Genomic DNA, 18756 nt, shown 5'->3' on the forward strand with positions numbered 1-18756 from the left:
CCCTGACGCGTCCCATTGGCCGCACCGCACGCCCGTCAGCGCGCGCGGGGGCGGGCGCGCCCCGCGATTGGCCGCCGCGCCCGCCGGCTTTGAATGGGGGGAGCCGGGCGCGCCCTCATTGGCTACGCGCGGGCGGCGCGCGCCGCTCGCGAACGGTGGCGTCACGTGGGGCGCGACCCCCCGTGGGGGAGAACCCGGAAGTGATTTTCGGTCGTAAAGGGGAGGGGGGGGGAAGAAGGGACGGGGCGCGGCGCCCAATCAGCGGGCGGGACGGCGCGAGCCAATCAGAGCCCGGGGTGGTGGCGCGCGCCCGGCCAGGGGAGACGAACGGGGGGGACGTCCCGCCCCGTGACGTCACGGGGTCTCGCAGCCAATGAGCGGGCCTGCAGCGGGGAGTCGGGGGTCCACTAGGGGGCGCTGTGAGCGGGGGTGCACGATACACGAGTCCTGAGCGCCCCCGCGGCGGGGAAGGGACCCCCGCCGGAGTCAGCGCCGGCCGCACCGCACGGGAAGCCCGAGGGCGGGGGCAGCGGATCGAACACTGCCTGCATCCCGCCGGCGTCCCGGCGAAGGAACAGCCCGGACGGCTGGAGCAGCTCCATCCCCCGCGGGTCCTGCGCCGGCCTCGCGGGGCCGCCGCTCCCTTCCGTCTCTAACGGGTTTGGATTTGTAATCCCGCATTTCCCGTTCCTCTCCGGCTCTCAATAAAAACATCTGTCTTTTATTAAATAATGAAAATAATGGGAGTGCTAAGGGGCCCTTTGTCGGTGGTGAGCCACAGAGACCCTCATGCACTTTGTGAGTTTGCTGCTCGCGGTTTTTATTCGTGGGTTTTGCTTGAAGTTGCTGCCACTGTGAAGATTTAGGGCAGGTCACTGGGTGCTGGGGCTCCCCCAGAGCCTGCTTGTACCACTTCATCCCAGCATGTCCTGCTCCATCCAAACGTGTCCTGCTCCATCCAAACGTGTCCCACTCCGTCTCAGTGTGTCCCTATCTCCATCCCAGCATATATCTCCATCCCAGTGTGTCCCACTCCATCCTAGAGTGTTCTCAGCTCCATCCTAGCATGCCCCCCTCCTTCCCAGCGTGTCCTGCTCCATCCCAGAGTGTCCTGCTCCATCTCAGCATGTCCCACTCCTTCCCAGTGCGTCCCCAGCTCCATCTCAGCATGTCCCACTCCTTCCCAGTGTGTCCCCAGCTCCATCCCAGCATGTCCCCAGCCTGTCCTAGCCCCAAACCTGGATGGCAGCAGCCTGGGGAGCTGTGGCCCTCGCTGTTCCATGGCCCCTGAGATGGGGATCGGTGCCTGGCTCTGCCCCTGGGGTAAGGGGCACAGCACCTGCTCCTCTCTGCCAGGGGAGAGGAGAAGAAGCCGGGTGTGCCCCCCACAAACCCCCTCACCAGCGCTTTCCTATGGCAGAGATTGAAACAGGTTTTGGCCGCTGTGGCTCAGATCCTCCCCACACAGTGGGGCTGCCTGTCTTCCACACATCTTTCATCCTCTTTTCATCTCCCTGTTCCAGGCTTGCCTCCATGTTTTATTGATGTCAGGCTGGCAGGCAGGAGCAGCTGCAGGGCCCTCTCCTGGGTTTGGGGAGGGGGGCTGGCACCGATGCTGCACCCCAGCCCCCCTCGCCCTCACCTTTGTTTTCTTAAAACATTCCAGCCAGGAATGCTCTGACTGCAGCTCCTTCAGGAGCAGTTAATGGTGAGCTGCAAAACAGGAGTCATTTCGACGAATCTGCTGGCAGCTCCCTGTGCCGAAGGACGTGGCTCTTGGCAACAGTACAATTTACTGTGACTGATACACGCTTCCCTGGATTTCATTAAAACACAGAATTCCAATAGCTCAACTCGCTGTTTGCCTGGACACCCTCCCTGATTACCAGCAGAGTGGGCTCTGGGGGTGCAGGGACAAGGGTGCAGGTCCAAACCCACACCCAGGGGAATCCCAAACAGATCCAGGGCTGCTGGATTGGCTGATGGGATCATGCAAATGGAAAGCCTTTGGGGCACATGGGGTATCCAGGCACTTTTCCAGAGAAGTCTGTGGCTGGGGCTGCCACTGCAGCCCTGGTTCCCCTCTCCCTCTTGCTGATCCTGTCCAGGCCTTTACTCCATGGCTGGAAAACTGCTGGCTACGCTGTGCCAGGCACCGGCTTGGGGCTGCTGCCACTGCTGCTGCTGCTGCTCCAGAGAGTGTTCCCAGGGAGGCTTTTGAACTGTGAACCTTTTCAGATGTTTGGATTTCTGTAGTTTTTGAAAGACTATTTCTGACGCGATCTGACTTCTCTGCCAGACATACAGGGAGTAATCCTGAAATCCTGTGTTTTGGATGCTCCTGCCCACATTCTCATGTTTCCTCATGTCCAAGGCAAGTGGCCTTTTCCATCCTCATTGCAGCTCTGTGCCAGGAGCTGTTTCAGCACCGAGGTTCCCTCTGGCACAGTGGGGCAGCCCTGGAGCTGCCGGGACCGGAGCTGCAGCAGCAGTAGGGCTGTGCTGCCTCAGAGACACTGACATCTTGTCATCCTGTTTTAATTTTTTTTTTCAGATTTCATGTTGAAGTGTGATGCCAAATTAAAAATTTTGCCCTGAGCTGTCTGCAGGGCCTCTGGGCTGCTGTGGTGCCAGCATCTGCCGGGGAGACCCCCAGGTCCCGTGTCGGAGAGCGGCGGGGGGGGAGGCTCTGCTTCCCCAGTCTCCCCCTTTCCCCCTCAGCCTGGCAGTTCACTGCTCAAATTGGGAGTGAAGCACCCTCGTGCTGTGGGTGCTCTGGGTGCTCTGGGTGCTGTGAGTGCTGTGGGTGCTCTGGGTGCCGTGGGGGCCATGGGTGCTGTGACCCAGCTCAGTGGTGGGGCTGGGCCAGCCCATTCCAAGGCCATGGGAGGCATCAACCAGGTGTTGTGGGGAGCAGGTGGGTCTGGGTATTGTTGGAATTTAACAGGGCATGTCCCCATCTGTTGGCATGGCATGGCACAGTGTGGTTCATGCAGGCCCCAGGCACGGAGCTCCCCGGTCTGGCCCAAGGTTTTCCCTGTATTTTACATGAAAAAAATCCCATTTTCTCTGTACATGTGGAGTCAGCAGATTCCCCTTGACACAGGGAAGCAGGTGCAGGCTCAGCTGTGGCGAGGGTAGTAGACAGGTGGGAGGTCTGGGAGGTGTCCTGAGTCAGCCAGAGCAGGGGGTCACCCGAACTAGGGCTCGTTGGAGGTGATGGCTGGAGAGGGGACAACAGAGCTGAACCCAGCCTGGCTGCCTGCAGTGTGTCATCTCTTGCAGCTCCTTGGCCAGGATAGCGCCCTGCGAGTCCTTCTGAAATTATCAGTCCTGTAATTGCATCAGCCACCACAGAACTGGGAGCAGGCCAGGAGGCCAGGAAGCCCCATCCCGAAATTCTGGGGGCATCCAGGGAAAGTTCTCCTCACTGAAACCAGCTAGAGAGCTGACACTAATAGAAAAAGACCACTAAAAAGCTGTGTGATATTGTGTTCTGCTCCCGGTCCCTCTCTCCCTTCATTGCTGCTGGCATTTTATGAATTATTGATGTGCCAAGGTGCTGCCGCTCTCCCGTTTCCTCCGCGCTGTTCCCACTGCCGCAGCTGGGTCGGGCCGGAGCTGGGCTGCCAGGAGGGGATGCCCGGGAGGGGCTCGGTCCTGGCGTGTCCCCAGGGCAGAGCCGAACACCTCGGTCCCGGTGCTGGGGCACAGACCGAGGTTCCTAAACGGCGCAGCGGGGGCTCCACGCGAGTATGGCGATGCCCCGTGTGCTTCCCTGCTCCTGCGAGTCTCTGACCACGGCTTGTGCTCCCCCCGGGTCCCTTCTCCAGCCGCGGCTTCTCCCTCGGCTCCCTCGCTCGGAGCACACGCGGTCTGGGAGAGGGGGCTGAGCGGGGTCACCCCCAGAAGTGCCCCAGGAGCGGGGTCGGGGCGGCCGTCGGGGATCGCGGCAGGGTCAGCTGAGGGGACAGCCCGACGGGGCTCCGTGTCCCCTCCCGGCGGGGCTCCGTGTCCCTTCCCGGCGGGAGACGCTCCCGGGCCACGTGCCAGCCCGGTGCAAGTGTGCGTGACGGGGTGTCCGGGAGAGGAGATCATCCTCGGAGCGTTGCAAATGTGCCTCTTTCCCCAGAGAGACCAGGAACGCTCCGGCTCTGGGGTTAATATTTCATGAGGTGCTGGGACAGAAGCTGGCTCCGAGGTACGGGACAGACGTGCTGTCCCGCAGGGTGCGGGAGGGTCGCGGTGGTACCCGCAGCCACCCCCCGCGGTCCCTGTGCGGGGGCTCAAGCCAGGGACGGGGTGGGGGGAGATCAGGTGATGGATCTGTGCCATTCCAGAGGGCTCCTCCAATCCGGTACTCCTTTGGCTGACTGGGACTGTGTTGAACTGGAGCCAACTCACTCCTCGAGCCCCAGCTCTGCCGTGCCGTCCTGTCCCGGGAATGGCACTGGTGTGAAATCCCAGGATGCTGCATCTCATGGCCAATTTGCTCAGGTTTCCTCGGCGGGGGCTAATGTGTTTTCCATGTTAATGTGCCTGCACGTGGCATCCAACCTGACTGCAACATGGAGCCACTAATACTACATGACTGGCTCACGTGCCCCGTTGGCAGGGGACAGGGCTGCGCGTGTCGCCGCTGCTCCGCTTCTCCACCCGGCTTTGGCCTGGGCTGACCCCAAATTTATGATATTTCAGGTTTCCTCATTAAAGGAGGAAGCAAACAACTCCTCTCACCCCAGTGCCTTTGTCAAAGAAGACACTTGCTCTATTCAAAATATTTCAGGTTCCTTCACTGCCCCTCCTCTGCCTCCCCAATAAAAAACTACTGAAAAAAGCAGAAGATCTCTATTTGAAAAGTCCACCATTAAAAGGATTATCAAAGTTTTTCCTAAATATTTTCTTCTGTCTTTAGATGAGAGTTATTTTGTGTTGTGAGGCATTTCAGCCTGTTGGCAGCATCAGAACTTGGTCAGCTCATTCCCCATGCGACCTTCTCAGAGCTGGCCCCAGCTACCCCTCCAGCTCCATCCCATCTGCAACTGCCTTGGAGGTTCCTCCACCAGCAAGGGATCCAGGAATCCACCCTTCTTACCTGCCCAGAATCCCCATCCCTAAACCTCCTTCTCTGTCCTACTCCAAGGAGACCCACCTGCTCATTCCTCTGCTCCACAGGAAGGGGCCTGTGTGTCCCATTCCCTCGCGAGTGCCTGGAGCTGTGTCTGTCAACCGGGGAGTCACAGGGTGTAAAACCAACCAAGCAAAGAACAGAGGTTCAGATGTTTTCCAGAGGCCGTTACATGTTCTCACTGCAGTACCTGAAGGAGGATCCCTGAGCTGTGCTAGTTTTCCTAGCAGAGATCTGCACTCAGGCCAGGATGTGGCAGTGGTTGCAGACTAATTTGTTTTGACATTTGGGGAAAAACAAATGTATTCTGAGACAACTGAGATATCAAACTTTAACTACATCTCTGACTCAGATCCTTGGCGTGTTTTGTTCCTGCTGGCAGAGCCCGTGGGGTGCAGGGAGCTGTGGGGGGCTGAGGGGGGGCTGCAGGGCCCAGGGGAGGGCTGTGGGGAGCTGTGGAGATACCACATGCAATGGGGGAGACCTGCTTGGGCACCTGAGCAATACTTGAGGCTCTGGGCAAATGGGCCCAGCTGAACCTTCGTTACTTTGCATCACACACGTCCTGAAAATGTAGTCCCTCTACCCAAATAATGTCCTGATTTTTGGTGGATTTGTCCTCTAACCTCCTGCATGTGTTGGTGTTGGTGTGGACTGCAGTGTTTGGGTGTGCTCTGTGCAGAGCTGCAGCTCTCAGAGGAGCCTGGAGGGTGTGTCTCCCCCAGGGCAGCCCAGGCACTGCCCCTTGGCCCTGCCAGGGGGAGAACTCGGGGGAGGATTTGTCCCCTGCGCCACGGTCCCTTCCCCTATGACATCCCCAAGGCCTTGGGATCCAGTGTCAGGGCTCTCCCGGGATGACTGAGGGCCCTGGTAAGCCCACAGGTGGGCGTTAGACACACCAGCCTCAGGAGGAGGAAAATCAGAGGTTTCCCTGCCCATCCACCTGCCCTCTGACTCTCTCAACTTTAGCTCCACACTCATGCAAGTTTAAAAGCAAGTAAATGTTAGCATTGTGATTCAGCTCCCCATCTGCTCCCTCCTCCTTTCAGTCCTGGAAAGAGAAGCTCTGCTCACCTGCCTGGTGGGAGCATCTCCTCCAAGGACAAGGAGATGGGGAGTGACACCAAGATGATTCCACTGAAAGCACAAACCTCTCCACTCGAAACAGGCTCTGAGCTATTCACTGCCCTCACTGAGCTCTGAATGCTGAGCTCTGTTGGAGGATGATACCTCGGTTTCACTCCTGGCTCGTCTCTTATGACAGTGAGTAAATGGAGAGAGATCCCACTCCTCCAACACTTCAAAATAATGACCCACACTGGGATCCAGCTGGTGGTGCCAGGGGGCTGATCCTGGGACCAGCACAGCGATGGATGTGCTCAGGAGCTGGCAAGGCTGTTCCCCCCCTCCCGAGGGCTGCCCCCCTTGCCCATGGTCTGCCCTACCCCCGTGGTGACTCCAGCACTGCCCTTCCCAATCCATGGACAGTGAAAAACAGTCAGGCACTGAGCCAACCCTGAGCATCCACAGACTTGGCTGCCTGAGGGGGCCTGTGCAGGTCCAGCAGTTCTGACACTTCCTCTGCTTTGCAGTCAGCATCTGGGAATGCTATTTCCACCCGGCAGGTTGAAGATAATTACCAAGTGTCAGTACAATTTGGCAGCAACTAATCTAGATTTGTTTAGAGTTGTTGTATATTCTTAATTCTATTTGGATTTAAAAACACAGCATTTCATTTTCCTCTGAGCATTGTTTTGCTCCCCTATATAAAATTCTACTGTAACTGTTGTGACATGTTTCTGCATACGTAGTTCTAAATTTGCTTAAAGAAACAAAGTCGAAATGATCTTGATGGAATAAATTTGTATCTAACTTTTCCAGGCAAACTGCAAAGCACAGCGAGTGTCATTCAAGACAAATTTGCTTAATGGCTTTAAAACACTGTTCTGAAAATAACTCTTGAGGCTATATGACCAGAGTGAGTTCCCTCTGCTTTGTACCAGTGCAAAGTGGGACTTTCTATGCCTCAGTGGGTCTCCACAGAGCTCCTGGCTGTGGATGCCCACCCAAAGCCCACGGCCATGTACTCTCAGCACCCTTGGGCTGGTCACAGTGAGCCAGTGGGTGATGGAGGGTGCAGCACCATTTCTGTGCAGGGCTGAGTGCTGGGCTCCCTGGAGTCCCTTCTCAGTGTTCTTCTCTCACCCTGGAGCCCTGCTCGAAGGTGTCTGACTGTCCTGGAGTGGCTCTGACCACTGCTCCTTGCTGAGCTGGGCTGGGTTGGGCTGGGCTGGGTGCTGGAGTGCTGAGGTTCCCAGTCCTCTAGTCCAGGGGCCTGGCAGACCCTCATCCCGGAGTCCCACATCTCCAGATGCAGAGTCCAGTCTTCACTCCAGCCATAGGGACCAGAGCCCCCAGCCCAGGGCCTGGAGCAAAGCCTGGACTCCAGCAGAAGCCGCTGTCCTAAGAAAGGTTTTTCATCCCAAACTGAATGTGTCTCCTGGGGTGGGTGAACATCCTTGAAAACTCAGAAGGGAAACCTTGAGTGTGGAAGGTGTGGAGAAAAAAAAGAGACTGGACGTTGGGATCTTTGCAGCTGAAAACACCAGTTTTCTCTGGGGAAGTGGCATGGCCCCTGCTCCAGCCTGTGCTCCCCTTGCAGGAGCTACTCCTTGGACCAGCCCCTGGTGCCACCACAGGTATGGGTGAGCACCACCAGGGACCCTCAGGGGGTCTTGCTGCTCCCATGGGACATGGGACATCCTGATGGGGATGCACACACACACACAGGCTCCTCCCAGGCCATCAACCCTTCCTGTCTGCACTGCAGCACCTGCTACCTCCCTCCTGCACCCCCAAACCCACCCGTGCTGGGTGTCCCCGTGTGCCCCATCCTGTGGCCTCTCCCACACACGCTTCTGTACATCTGGGGGCTGCCCCCAGGTCCCCCCGTGATATCAGATGTGCTGCTATTGATTTCCTCTCTGCATTTGTTTTTGTTATTCATTATTAATGGGATCATTTTTCCATCCTTAGTGCACGAAGGCAAATTTTGTGTAAAAATCAATTGAGTGAGCAGTGCCAATGGCTTGTTTGGTTTTCTCTGCTTTCATCTCCTGTGTGTAGGGCCCAGGAGACAGAGAGCAGGATATTAAGGAACAAGCATGGAATGGAGGAAAAAAAATAATAAATCAATTTTTATTCGTTCAGAAACCACAGAAAGGGATTTGCCTGCTGAGCCTTTCATGCATGTACTGGGCATTTCCTAGTTCAGCAGGTTTCCCTTTCCACTTTACCTGGGCTGTCACTGAAAGGGAATTCCCTTTCTCAGCAAATTTCACCTGCAGTTTTCATTTTACCTGTGGGAAGTGGGTTTGTGCAGAGGGTGTGTTTTGAAGAATTAATTGTTTCAGGGTGGGACCCACAGCCCTACTGTCCAGGACAAGGAGCCCCAGACCTTGATGACAAATGGGAGTCCTGATCCTGAGGCACCTGGAGAGACTGAGGGGGCAGGAGGGAATGCAGGGCTGTGGTGTGGTGGCAGGACATCACAAATTCGGTATCCCAAGCACTGGCTTCATCCTGCTTCCCACCACCCCTTGGCAATGCCACCTGGCTCCAGGGCACTGCTCATTATTCCAAGGGGAAAACGTGTATGGACAGCTTCTTTGTGTCTCCTCAGCAGTAAATATTGGTTCTGAATTATTCCCACTGAAATCGAAGGAAGTTAATCCCCAGCTCCAGGAAGACCAGATGAGTTTCCTGTATCACAGTGGGTTTATCTGGCATCAGAGCTTGGGGAGCCAAACCCAGGAACAGACTAAGGCACCAGTGAGGACCAAACAGGACATACCTGATCTCCAAAGTAAATCTCAAATGAAGGGGTCAGGTCCTGTATGTGACATCTGGGCAGAGCAAGGCACAAACCTGCACACGTAAAGTGAAAATAAACCCGGGATTTTCAGACTGAAATCTGGGAAGAGCCTCTGTAGGGCTGCTGGGAGAAAAGGATCAAGAAGCGAGGGAGGGTGAGCAGAAATGTCCAGGGACTTCAGATCTCCCTGGTGAACATATTCGAGGGGAGGAGGAGCCCACAGAAGCTGTTTTCTGGGACAGTAACTCCAGGTTTGGGAAAGTTCGTTCAGGATTCTTTTACATCTTTAAGCCACTCTCCGGGGCTGAGCAAGAGGGACAAACACAGAACTGTCACAAAACGACAGATCTAGGTAACACCAGAACAGCCACAAACAAAACCGCAGGGCCCCTTTTGCCACTGTAGGAACAAGCCCTGTCCGATCTCCCTTCCAAAGGCGAACAGGGATAGACGTGACGGCTCCGGAGCTGTGAGGGTGTCCTGCGCTGTCGGGCAGGAGCGGGAGCTCGGCGGGGTGCAGGCTGGGTTAACCCAAATCGGGCAGGACACTAATCCCATCGGAGGGCAGCGTTAGGAGCTTTGGGTTATTTCTGCTGGATGCTGGAATATAAAAGGCTTGAGCCTGCGGTGCCCCGCGGCAGTGGCATCACCGGGGATCCGGGGTGGATCCCCATTCCTGTGCCAGGAAATTCCCCCAGCCCCCGGCCCCGCGTTCCTCTCCCACCGCTCCCCAGCCTCTTCAGCCTCCTCCTACCTGTGGAAAAACCCGACGGCTCCGGGGCCGTGCGATGGAGAGCGACGGGGAAAGATGCCGTCGGAGCTGCCTTCCTTATACCGCGGAAGGCGATTAATACTGCATCGCCCTTATTCTTAATTTTCTGAGCCCACAATATAATGTAATGGCATAAGGGCATTTATTATTAAAGGACATTTGATTGGGGAAAAATCACTGGGGTTGGTTGGAAAAACGCCGCGCGAGGGAGCGTTCCCGGGGACCCGAGAGGAGAAGCTGGATTCGTGAGATCCTTCCCTGATGGGGGAGAAGGATGAGACCCGGTTCTCGGGTTCGATGTTTGTCACTCATTGAAATGCTAAAGTGGAATATTCAGAGGAGGCTCGCGCTTCGAGCATTAATCTTTAATCGTTAAGGTGCTTCTGGGAATCGTAAATAAAAACCCTTTTCCCCTCTCCTGAATAGCTACAGAAACGAACCCGCCATCAGGTTTGGTGGGGGGATGTTTGCGTTTCGTCGGGGCCGGGTGGGGGCCAGGGGCAGCAGGGGCCCAGTCCCGTGTGCCGGGGGTCGCTCCGCCGAGGAGCGTTCGTGGCGATCGCGGGTATTTCGGGTATCCCCGTCGGCGCTGCGGCGCGGGGCGACGAGGAACGACACGTCCCGGCGGATTGAAAAATAAAGCTTTATTGGGGGAGCGCGGGGCTCGCCCGGCGCGGTGGGATGGGGCGGGATGGCGGGGCGCGGAGGGGGCGGCTGTGCCCGAGGCGCTCCCCGCGGCCCCGCCCGCCGCCAACGGAGCTCGGGGGGACCCGCGGAAGCCCCGCCGCGTCCCTCCCCGGCTCCGCTCCCCGTCGGGCTCCGGTCCCGGGACCGGGCTGGCTCGGCGGGGCGGGGTGCGCTCGGGGCAGTCCGTCTGTCCCGTTCCGGGGTCCGTAGGGCCGCGCCGTCGGGGCGCTCGGGGCCGGGCCGTCAGTGCACCGCCGAATACTTCATGCGCTTCTGCTTCTGGCGCTGGTTGCAGAACCAGACGCGCACCACGTTCTTCTTGAGGTCCAGCTTCTCGGCGATGGCCGCGATCTTCTCGGCCGAGGGCCGGGGCTGCAGCGCGAAATACGCCTCCAGCGAGCGCCGCTCGGGCGCGGCGATCGAGGTCCGCCGGCGCTTGCGCTCGGCGCCGGGCGGCGGGTCGGGGCCGGCGGGTCGGGCGCGCCGGGCGGCCTCGGCGCCCTCCAGCCAGGCCTGGAGCACCGGCCGCAGCGCCGTCATGTTGTTGTGCGACAGCGTCAGCGACTCGAAGCGGCAGATCGTGCTCTGGCTGAGCGAGCCCACGCCCGGCAGCTTCAGCGCAGCCAGCGCCGCCCCCACGTCGGCCTGGGTCACCCCCAGCCGCACCCGCCGCTGCTTGAACCGCTCGGCGAACGCCTCCAGCTCCCGCGGGTCCGCGGCGGGCGCGGGGCCCCCCGGGGCGCCCACGGGCACGGGCAGGGGTCCCGCGGCGGCGGCGGGCAGCGGCGGCGGCGGCAGCGGGGCGGGCAGCGCCGGGGGCTCGGCCAGCCCCGCCACGGCCAGCGAGGGCGAGAGGTGCTCCAGCAGGTCGCCGCCGTCCAGCGCCGGGTGCGGGAGCGGGTGTGGATGGGCGGCGAGCGCGGCGGGGTGCGGGAGGGCGGCGGCGGCGCAGGGGACGCCGCTCATGGCGTGGAAGGCGGCGTCCGGCTTGAACGGGGCGTGGAGGTGGTGGCCCTTGGCGTGGGGGGCGATGTCCGCGGCCGCCAGCGCCTCGGCGCGGGCCAGCAGGCTCTCATCGAAGCTCCCGAATATATTGCCCTGCAGCTGCGAGCAAGAGCGCGCATGGCGGGGTCAGTGGGGAATTCTGTCATCTCCTCCTGAAAAACCGGCCCCGGCACCGCGGGTCCTCCCCGGAGCTCGGGTCATAAAAATTAATAGGGAGGCAGCGGCCCCGCTCCGCATCGTGCGGATTCAGGGGCGGGCGAGGGGGGGGGACGCGACGCGCGATGGTGCTGCCGACATGAAAAAAACATTAACCCGGTGCCTGTCAGAAAATGTGCCTTAGAGCGGTATTTGCGCCGCATCCAACGTACCTGCGGGGCCGGCAGACAAACTCTGCGCATCGCGTCGGCGCCGGCGTGCAGGCTGGGGAACTTGGGCTCCTGGAGGGCGGCGGGCACGGCGAAGGGCTGCTTGGCGTCCATGGACATCATCTCCGCGCGGCCCGCGGGCGGGAAGCCCCGGGCATGGGCGCGGGGCTGCCTCTGCCCTCGGCACTGCCCGAGTGAGCGGTGTTCGATGGCAGAGCTCCCCCGGCGCCCGCCCCCCCAGCGCTCCCTCACTCATCTTACAAGCTGCCCGCCCGCACACGGGCCGCGCACGCGTGATGCGCCCGGGCAGGACGGGCAGGGCACGGGCAGGGCACGGGCAGCGGGACGTCTCGACCCACCCCCCGGTCCCCCGACCCCCCCAGCCCCGCCACCCGCAGCCCCCGCCCGGGACCCGGGGCCGGGACGCGCCGTCGCGGGGGTCCGGCTGCCGCGCGGGGCAGGGAGCGACTCGCAGCCCCGCATCACTCCCGCTCGAATCCTGCCCTTCCCCGTCGGGAATAAGGGAGAGCGGGCATTTCTCCGTGGGTAAAACCCACGGGCTGAAGTTTGGACCAGATGGACAGATGTCCACACACCCGCCCCAAGGGAAAACAGCCCTGAAGTTGGCGACGTTCTGCCGTTGAGCGGCCGTTTAATTTTTGCTCTCCCAGTCTTGACCCGTCTTCAGACACTTTTGGATTTTGAGGGACTAGGCAAGCAGACATTTTGAAAAAATGCGAAGTTCTTAAACAAAAATAAGTTCTACTTCGAGCTTTAAAGTTCACAAGACTTTTATGAGCCTCGATAAATACGGACCAAGAGCCGAAGGAGCTGCTCTCTGGTTTCCTGACAAATGTACTGATTCAGACCGTGGGCAGAGAAAAGAAACGGCAGCGCTGTGGTGAAACGGCTTCGTTTGGGGAAACACACACAGAGCAAAGATCACAGAATCAAGGAATGGGTTGGGTTGGAAGGGACCTTAAAGATCATTTCTCTCTCCCCCCTCGTACCTCGGGTCTTCCCGGCCCGGACGGGGGGCGGCTGCGGCGAGAGGGGGCTCGGGGGGCTGCGGGGGTAGAGGCGCGGACCAGCACCGCGGACAGCGCCCGTGCCGGGGCGCGCAAGGCGGGGGGATGCGGCCGTCCTGTTCACGCTCCCGCTCCCGCCCCCTCCCATCCCACTGCCCCCCGCCCCCCGTTTCTGTCTCGCACTCGCTCCGATCCCACCCCACTCCCATCCTCTCCCACACCTCTCCCCGGGGTCCTCCTCCGGGCCGGGGGCACGGGGCCGGGCCGGGCGAGCAGCTCCCTCCCACCGGGGGGAAACCGGCGCGTTGTGGAGAAGCTCCGTGCCCTGATTTATGATGAAACATTTAAAGGAAATCATTTATATTTCAGAGGCCCTAAATAGCTGCATGAAAGTTTTATCTGAAGTGGCACCGCTTTATAGGCGGCCCTGCTTGCTGGAAGTAATTAATAGAGGGATAAATTTCAGGTCTTTCTTTTGGTTTGGATTTAAATTTTATTTAGCGCTGTCTGGTTAACGCCAGTAAATAAGAGGATGCAAAGGCTGGATGCAGAGCTCGATTAGCGCCTGCTCGTCAGAGCCCTGCTCCCTGGCCCTGGCTCCGATGGCGTTCGCACAGGGCTGGCAACTTTTCCCCGTCTCTCTGCGGTTGCTTCATTCCCTTCCAAGCGAGGAGGAGCTGCCGGACCCCTCACACTTCCTTGCCGGGGACCCCGCACCCTCCTTCCCCCGGTCCCGCCGTCACTGCACGGACCGTTCACTGCCACAGCCGAGCATCATCTGTGTGACCGCAGCGCTGGGCTCGGGGCTGCTGTCACAGCGCAGAGGGTCCCTGTCCCAGCCCACCACAGGACATCTCTCTTGGCCGCCTTCTTTAAGCACGGTCCTTCCCTCCTCTCCCGAAGGCAGCCGAGCTGGGCAATGCAGCTGCTGATCTCCCTTTAATTAAAGCTGTAAAATATTGATGCTCCTGGCCCTGTCTGCTGCCATTACACCTTACAGCCAGGGGAGAGGAGTCCAAAGGATAAACAATAACAAGTTAAAGGAGCCCAGATGGTTTGCCATCAGAAACTGTCTGCAGACTCAAAGGTGTCAGTGCAATAGATTTCAGAGATCATTCACCTACTGGTAAATAATTAATGGTATTTCTGGAAGAAAAAAAACACCAAACCCGTACCCTGATGAAACATCGCTGGTGACTCATTGGAAATCTGGAGGCAAAAGTCAGATTAAAAGCGTGTGCTATTTTATCCTCTGTCACAGTTCAGGGATTGTTATCCATTTTCCTAATACATCAAAATACTCTGTTCTTATTTAGATTTTAATTCAAAGCCCATCACAGAGTGGTGTTGATAGGCTCTTGGTTTCATTGTATTAACTCAGTCTAGTTTAAAAAATATACAGTACAGGTTGAAGGGCTGACTGATGGGAAGTTTGAAACAAAACCACGAATTATTTAACCCCCAATTCATGCTGATATCCTCTCTACCACCGACTGGGAGCAGCACTGTCTGTTCCAATCACAAAGCCAGCAGAATGTGCCCCATTAAGTGTTGAATGTGCCCCACTAAGTGTTCTTCAGTTGCCGTTTAAAATAACCACACAATGTCCTGCCTGCTCAGCTCCTCTGGAAGAGGCCACTGCAGTTGAGACCCATGAGGCAGCTAAAGCACACAGAGCTCACAGTGGGACACTTCCCCTTTCCCGGGGCACTCAGTACCTGCCCCCCCTTCTGCCCCAGCTCTGAGCCTTCCCTCCCTTCCCCAGCCCACCACAAGGCCTGGCCAGATCTCATTGTGGAGCCCCCGTGTTTGTCTTTACTGTGGATCTGGAAAAGAAATCGTGTTTCCAGATCTGAGTCAAGATTCACGTGACAAAATAAGTCCTGTTGCTGAGATGCAGCCAGTTATCAAAATCATAGAATCAGGGGGGGGTGGTTTGGGTTGGAAGGGATCTTTAAAGATCATCACTTGGCTTTGCTGAACCTCATGAGGTTCCCATGGACCCACTGCTCGAGCTCATGTGCCTGATCTGTGTGGCGAAGGGGATGAGCACTGACTCTGGAAGGTTCCTGCAGACCCTGGGTTTGCACAGCACATTTCCAGCACCCCAAAAGCATGGGCTGTGCTGCACCCTGGGTGATATGGCTGTTGCACAGCACAATCTGATTGAGGAAATATCTAGGGTTACCCAGACAGTCAATTATTCATCAGCTAAACAGCCAAGCATCAATTACCTGGCCTGATTCTCTTATTCATTAAGGAGATTGAAGAACGCACCTAAACAAAGGAAAAAGTTGCTAAGTTACAGGAGCTGCTGGGTGGTGGGGCCAAGTCAGGATTTCAAAGGAAGGAGTCTGGCAGTGAGAAACTTCCCGAGGCCACAGTGTCTCCCAGAGCACTCAGGTTTGCAGACCCCATTCCTGCACAGGGTTGGGAGCAACAGGGTTACAGAGAGCAGCAGGATGTGCTGCTCGTGACTTGTGTGAGACTGTGGGCAAGGCCTGAAATGGAGCTTTGAAGAAGAACTTGGAGGGTTAAAGTGAGGGGCAAGAGTGGGATGCCCATCACTTTGGGAAGTTTTTAATACAGGTGGGGGTGGGATGGGAACTGTTTCAGAGAAAAAAGCTGCCAGTGGCTTCTTGTCCAGGACAGGCTTCCTCTGCGGGTCCAGCAGTGAGGGCCACCCAATGCAAGAGAGCTCCAGAGGGACTGAGTATTGGGCCAGCTGCTGAACTTCCTTCCAAAGAGAGGGAAGGGGAAGTGCCTGGGTTCTGTGCATTGCTTCAGATTAAACCAGAAGCACTTGCTCTCCTCTCCTCTTCTGTAATTAAAATCCAAGCAGAGCTTTGCCAGCTGCAGAGGTGCTCTAGTCAAGCAAAGCCTTGGACATGTCCCTGGCCACAGGGGGCTCCAAGGGCTGACCAGGTGTTTGGGGGTGTTAATCCCAGACCCAAACCAAAAGCCTTTGGCATTAGCACCTGAAGCTGCCCTGCAACATTGCTGTGCTGGGTAATGGAGGCAGGACAAACAGACTTGTCCAGTAGCAGCAGGTGGAAAGCTGATCAATCTTATTTTTTAATTTTTCAGGAAACAAGGTTTTGATTTGAGGTCCCAGGAACGCATTCTCACTTGTAATGTGCATGAATTATACAACTTGTTTCTCATCTCATTCCCTGAAATTAAAATTGTAATATAGGACACATCGGTGCTTGTTCAGAACAAACCCCCTCCCCTTCTGCTGGAGAGGATGGGAGCAATGGGATAATGCTTTCCAGGGGTGGAACAGAGCACTCAGCTGCCAGGCATCTCTTCCTTGTTACATTTGCTCCTAGTTCTAGAAATACATCTAAATGCAAGGACTCTGTGCCACAAGAAATTAATGAGGAACAAACATTAATTATTCATGCCCTGAAACAGTAGGTCTGCTAATGTTTTTGCTAATCAACAAGTGAAACAGCTGCATCTCTGTCAAGGCAATCTTTGGGGGGACAGAAGAACAACGCTGAAATGGACTATCCCCAAAGTCTCACCCTCTGTCTAACTCAGTGAGGTGTGTTTGTCTCCAGCCCAGCCAAAGGAACCCAGAGCCTGGGTGTGAGAGCAGTCCCAGCCCTGCACTTCCTGGCAGTGCCAGAAGAGCATCCCTTCACCCTCACACCCTGCTCCTACATCCAGGGACACTGACAGGTGGGTTTAGCCAGGGATGATCCAGGAAGTGCAGACATTGAGGGAAGGTGCCACCTGTTCCCAAAGCCAGAGAGAGCTCAGACTTTCTAAAGTCAGAGTTAACTCCCTTAACACTCCCAACAGCTGAGAGTGAGCTTCTTACAGGAGTCCCCCTCACTATTATGCGACTCACAGGTAACCCAAAGTCACATGAAAAAGTGAAAAGGAAGAGAAGATGGAAGTGTTGTCTGAGTGTTGTCTGACAGAGCTTTCTCCACCAGAGAGCACACAGAGGTATGTTATGTTGAGTTGACTCCAAATAATTTTCACATGAATTACTAAAGTGCCAGAAATGTATAATTTATCAGTGTTTAAATAAATCACTGGCAGAAGTGCTTTAAGGTTACGGGCTGGGCTATAATTAACTCCCACGTCAGGGAGCGCGGAGCTGCTCCAGCAGTGCCACGAGACACCACCAGGGCTCAGCGACAGGGAGTACAAAAGGGGTTCGGCTCCTAAAAATAGGATGAATGGTACCACAGCAGTCACAGCCCTGAGCTGGGGGCAATGCTGGTGTCCCCCCTGCCGACCCTGGGCTCCTCCCCACCCCCTGGTGCTCCAGGGCTTTTCCCTGGGGTCCAGGGTATTTGTTTTCCGCTTGGGAGCACTGGCAATCCCGGCAGTGCCACTGCACAGCTCCTGGCAGCTGTGGCAGCACCCGAGCCTGGCTCTGCAGGGAGATGTGACCTCGACTGGGGCACCTGTCCCTGATCACCCACAGCTGGCAGAGGGTCCCTGACGTGCTGCTGGGAGTCTCTGCTGCACTGACAGGGTACCTGCCACTGTTCCTGCTGGGGGGTTCCCCTCTGGGGGTTCCCCAGTGGGAGGCACTGAGCAGTGACAGCTCCATTTGGGCTGGAGCTTATTGACCAAATAAAATGGGTTTATTTTGAAGTTCAAATCCAAAAACCGTTTCTGACAAAAAGTGAAATGGCCAGATGCCATTAAGAAGTAGTGAAAGAAACTTGGTTTTCTTTTATGGGAAGAAGGAGGAAGCTCCACACAAGGCCTTCCCCCCACCCTGTCCAGCTCCACACGCCCAGGATCCCATAGGGATCAATCCACCTGATAATTACCAAGCAGCAGTTGGAAATTGTCTGTGGAATGATCCTGGGGAAGGAGAGAGAAACAGCTCTAGTTTATCCATTTAGGTTTTGATCATCACAGTTGTAAATCTGTCATGGAACAAAGCAGTGGCAGCACATAAAAACCTCCAGAGAAACATCAAATTACTTTTCCCTTTTCAACCCCCCTTGTGTCAGTGATATTGTCAGTAAGGGCCCAGACACGTTACACAACCTGCTCCACAGGACAGAACTGGGTCCCACATTTCCAGAGACGAGTTAAAATTAGATTCCCACCTTCGGGAACCCTCTCCAGACAGTTAACACTGTATTCCACACAGCCTCGACCGGAGACAATAAAGACATTCTTGGCCTGACGAGTACACCAACAACTTACCTTCATGTGTCTGTTCACTTCAAATAGTTCCCGTAGACATTTGCTTCTTTCCAACAGGCTCCTGGTAGGATTCCAGCCCATGGCTGTGGGAAGAACTGTCCCACCCTGCTGGGCTTGGGGAACTCTCAGATAATATTTGGAGTGGCCAGGGGGAAAAAATACATCCAAAGACACACACACACACAAATGCTACTCCCCTTCCACGTTCTTTATATTCCCTTTTTCCATTAAAATGAATTTTGATCATGTAGGATGCAGCAAGTGCTTTGAACTGGATGCCAGACCTTTCCTGCTCTGCGTCAGGACCCATCTCTGGAAGGACGTGGCTGCCTCCTGCAGAACGAGGCTGTGGACTGAGAAGGGAGCTGGGGAAAACTCTAAAGTTCAACTCCTGGCACTGAGAAAATGTTCCAAAGCCACAGGTTTGTCATGGAGGGGCTCTTCAGCAGCACCGAAGAGCCAGGTTGGCTTTTAAATCATCCCCAGCAGCCGGGAGGGGCTGCAGGAGGGAAAGATTTGGAAAAACTTGGATCACAAACATTCACATTCATGAAGGCAACACGGGGAAGAAGAGGGAATAACAGGAATTGGTGAAAGGAGCACAGATCAAGAACAAAGGTAATAGTGGAATAAATTAACTTTCACCCCAACCTCTGAAGGAGTCAGAACAGGCAGGTGTGTCCTCTCAGGGCCTGCACCCAATAGCCCAG

General features: G+C 56.6%; 1 protein-coding gene across 1 annotated transcript; it reads right to left on the reverse strand.

The window, feature by feature from the left end:
- Nucleotides 1-10564: 10564 nt before the first annotated feature.
- On the reverse strand, nucleotides 10565-12686 carry POU4F3 (POU class 4 homeobox 3). Its single transcript, XM_051794229.1, has 2 exons — nucleotides 11835-12686; nucleotides 10565-11565 (listed from the first exon to the last, which is right to left on the reverse strand). The coding sequence occupies exons 1-2, from the start codon at nucleotides 11952-11954 to the stop codon at nucleotides 10705-10707; spliced, it is 981 nt and encodes a 326-aa protein (XP_051650189.1). The 5' UTR covers nucleotides 11955-12686; the 3' UTR covers nucleotides 10565-10704.
- Nucleotides 12687-18756: the final 6070 nt, after the last annotated feature.

The sequence above is a fragment of the Manacus candei genome, unplaced genomic scaffold, assembly GCF_025592945.1.
Source record: "Manacus candei isolate 608988 ecotype Guabito, Panama unplaced genomic scaffold, ASM2559294v1 h1tg000037l, whole genome shotgun sequence".
Taxonomy (NCBI): domain Eukaryota; kingdom Metazoa; phylum Chordata; class Aves; order Passeriformes; family Pipridae; genus Manacus; species Manacus candei.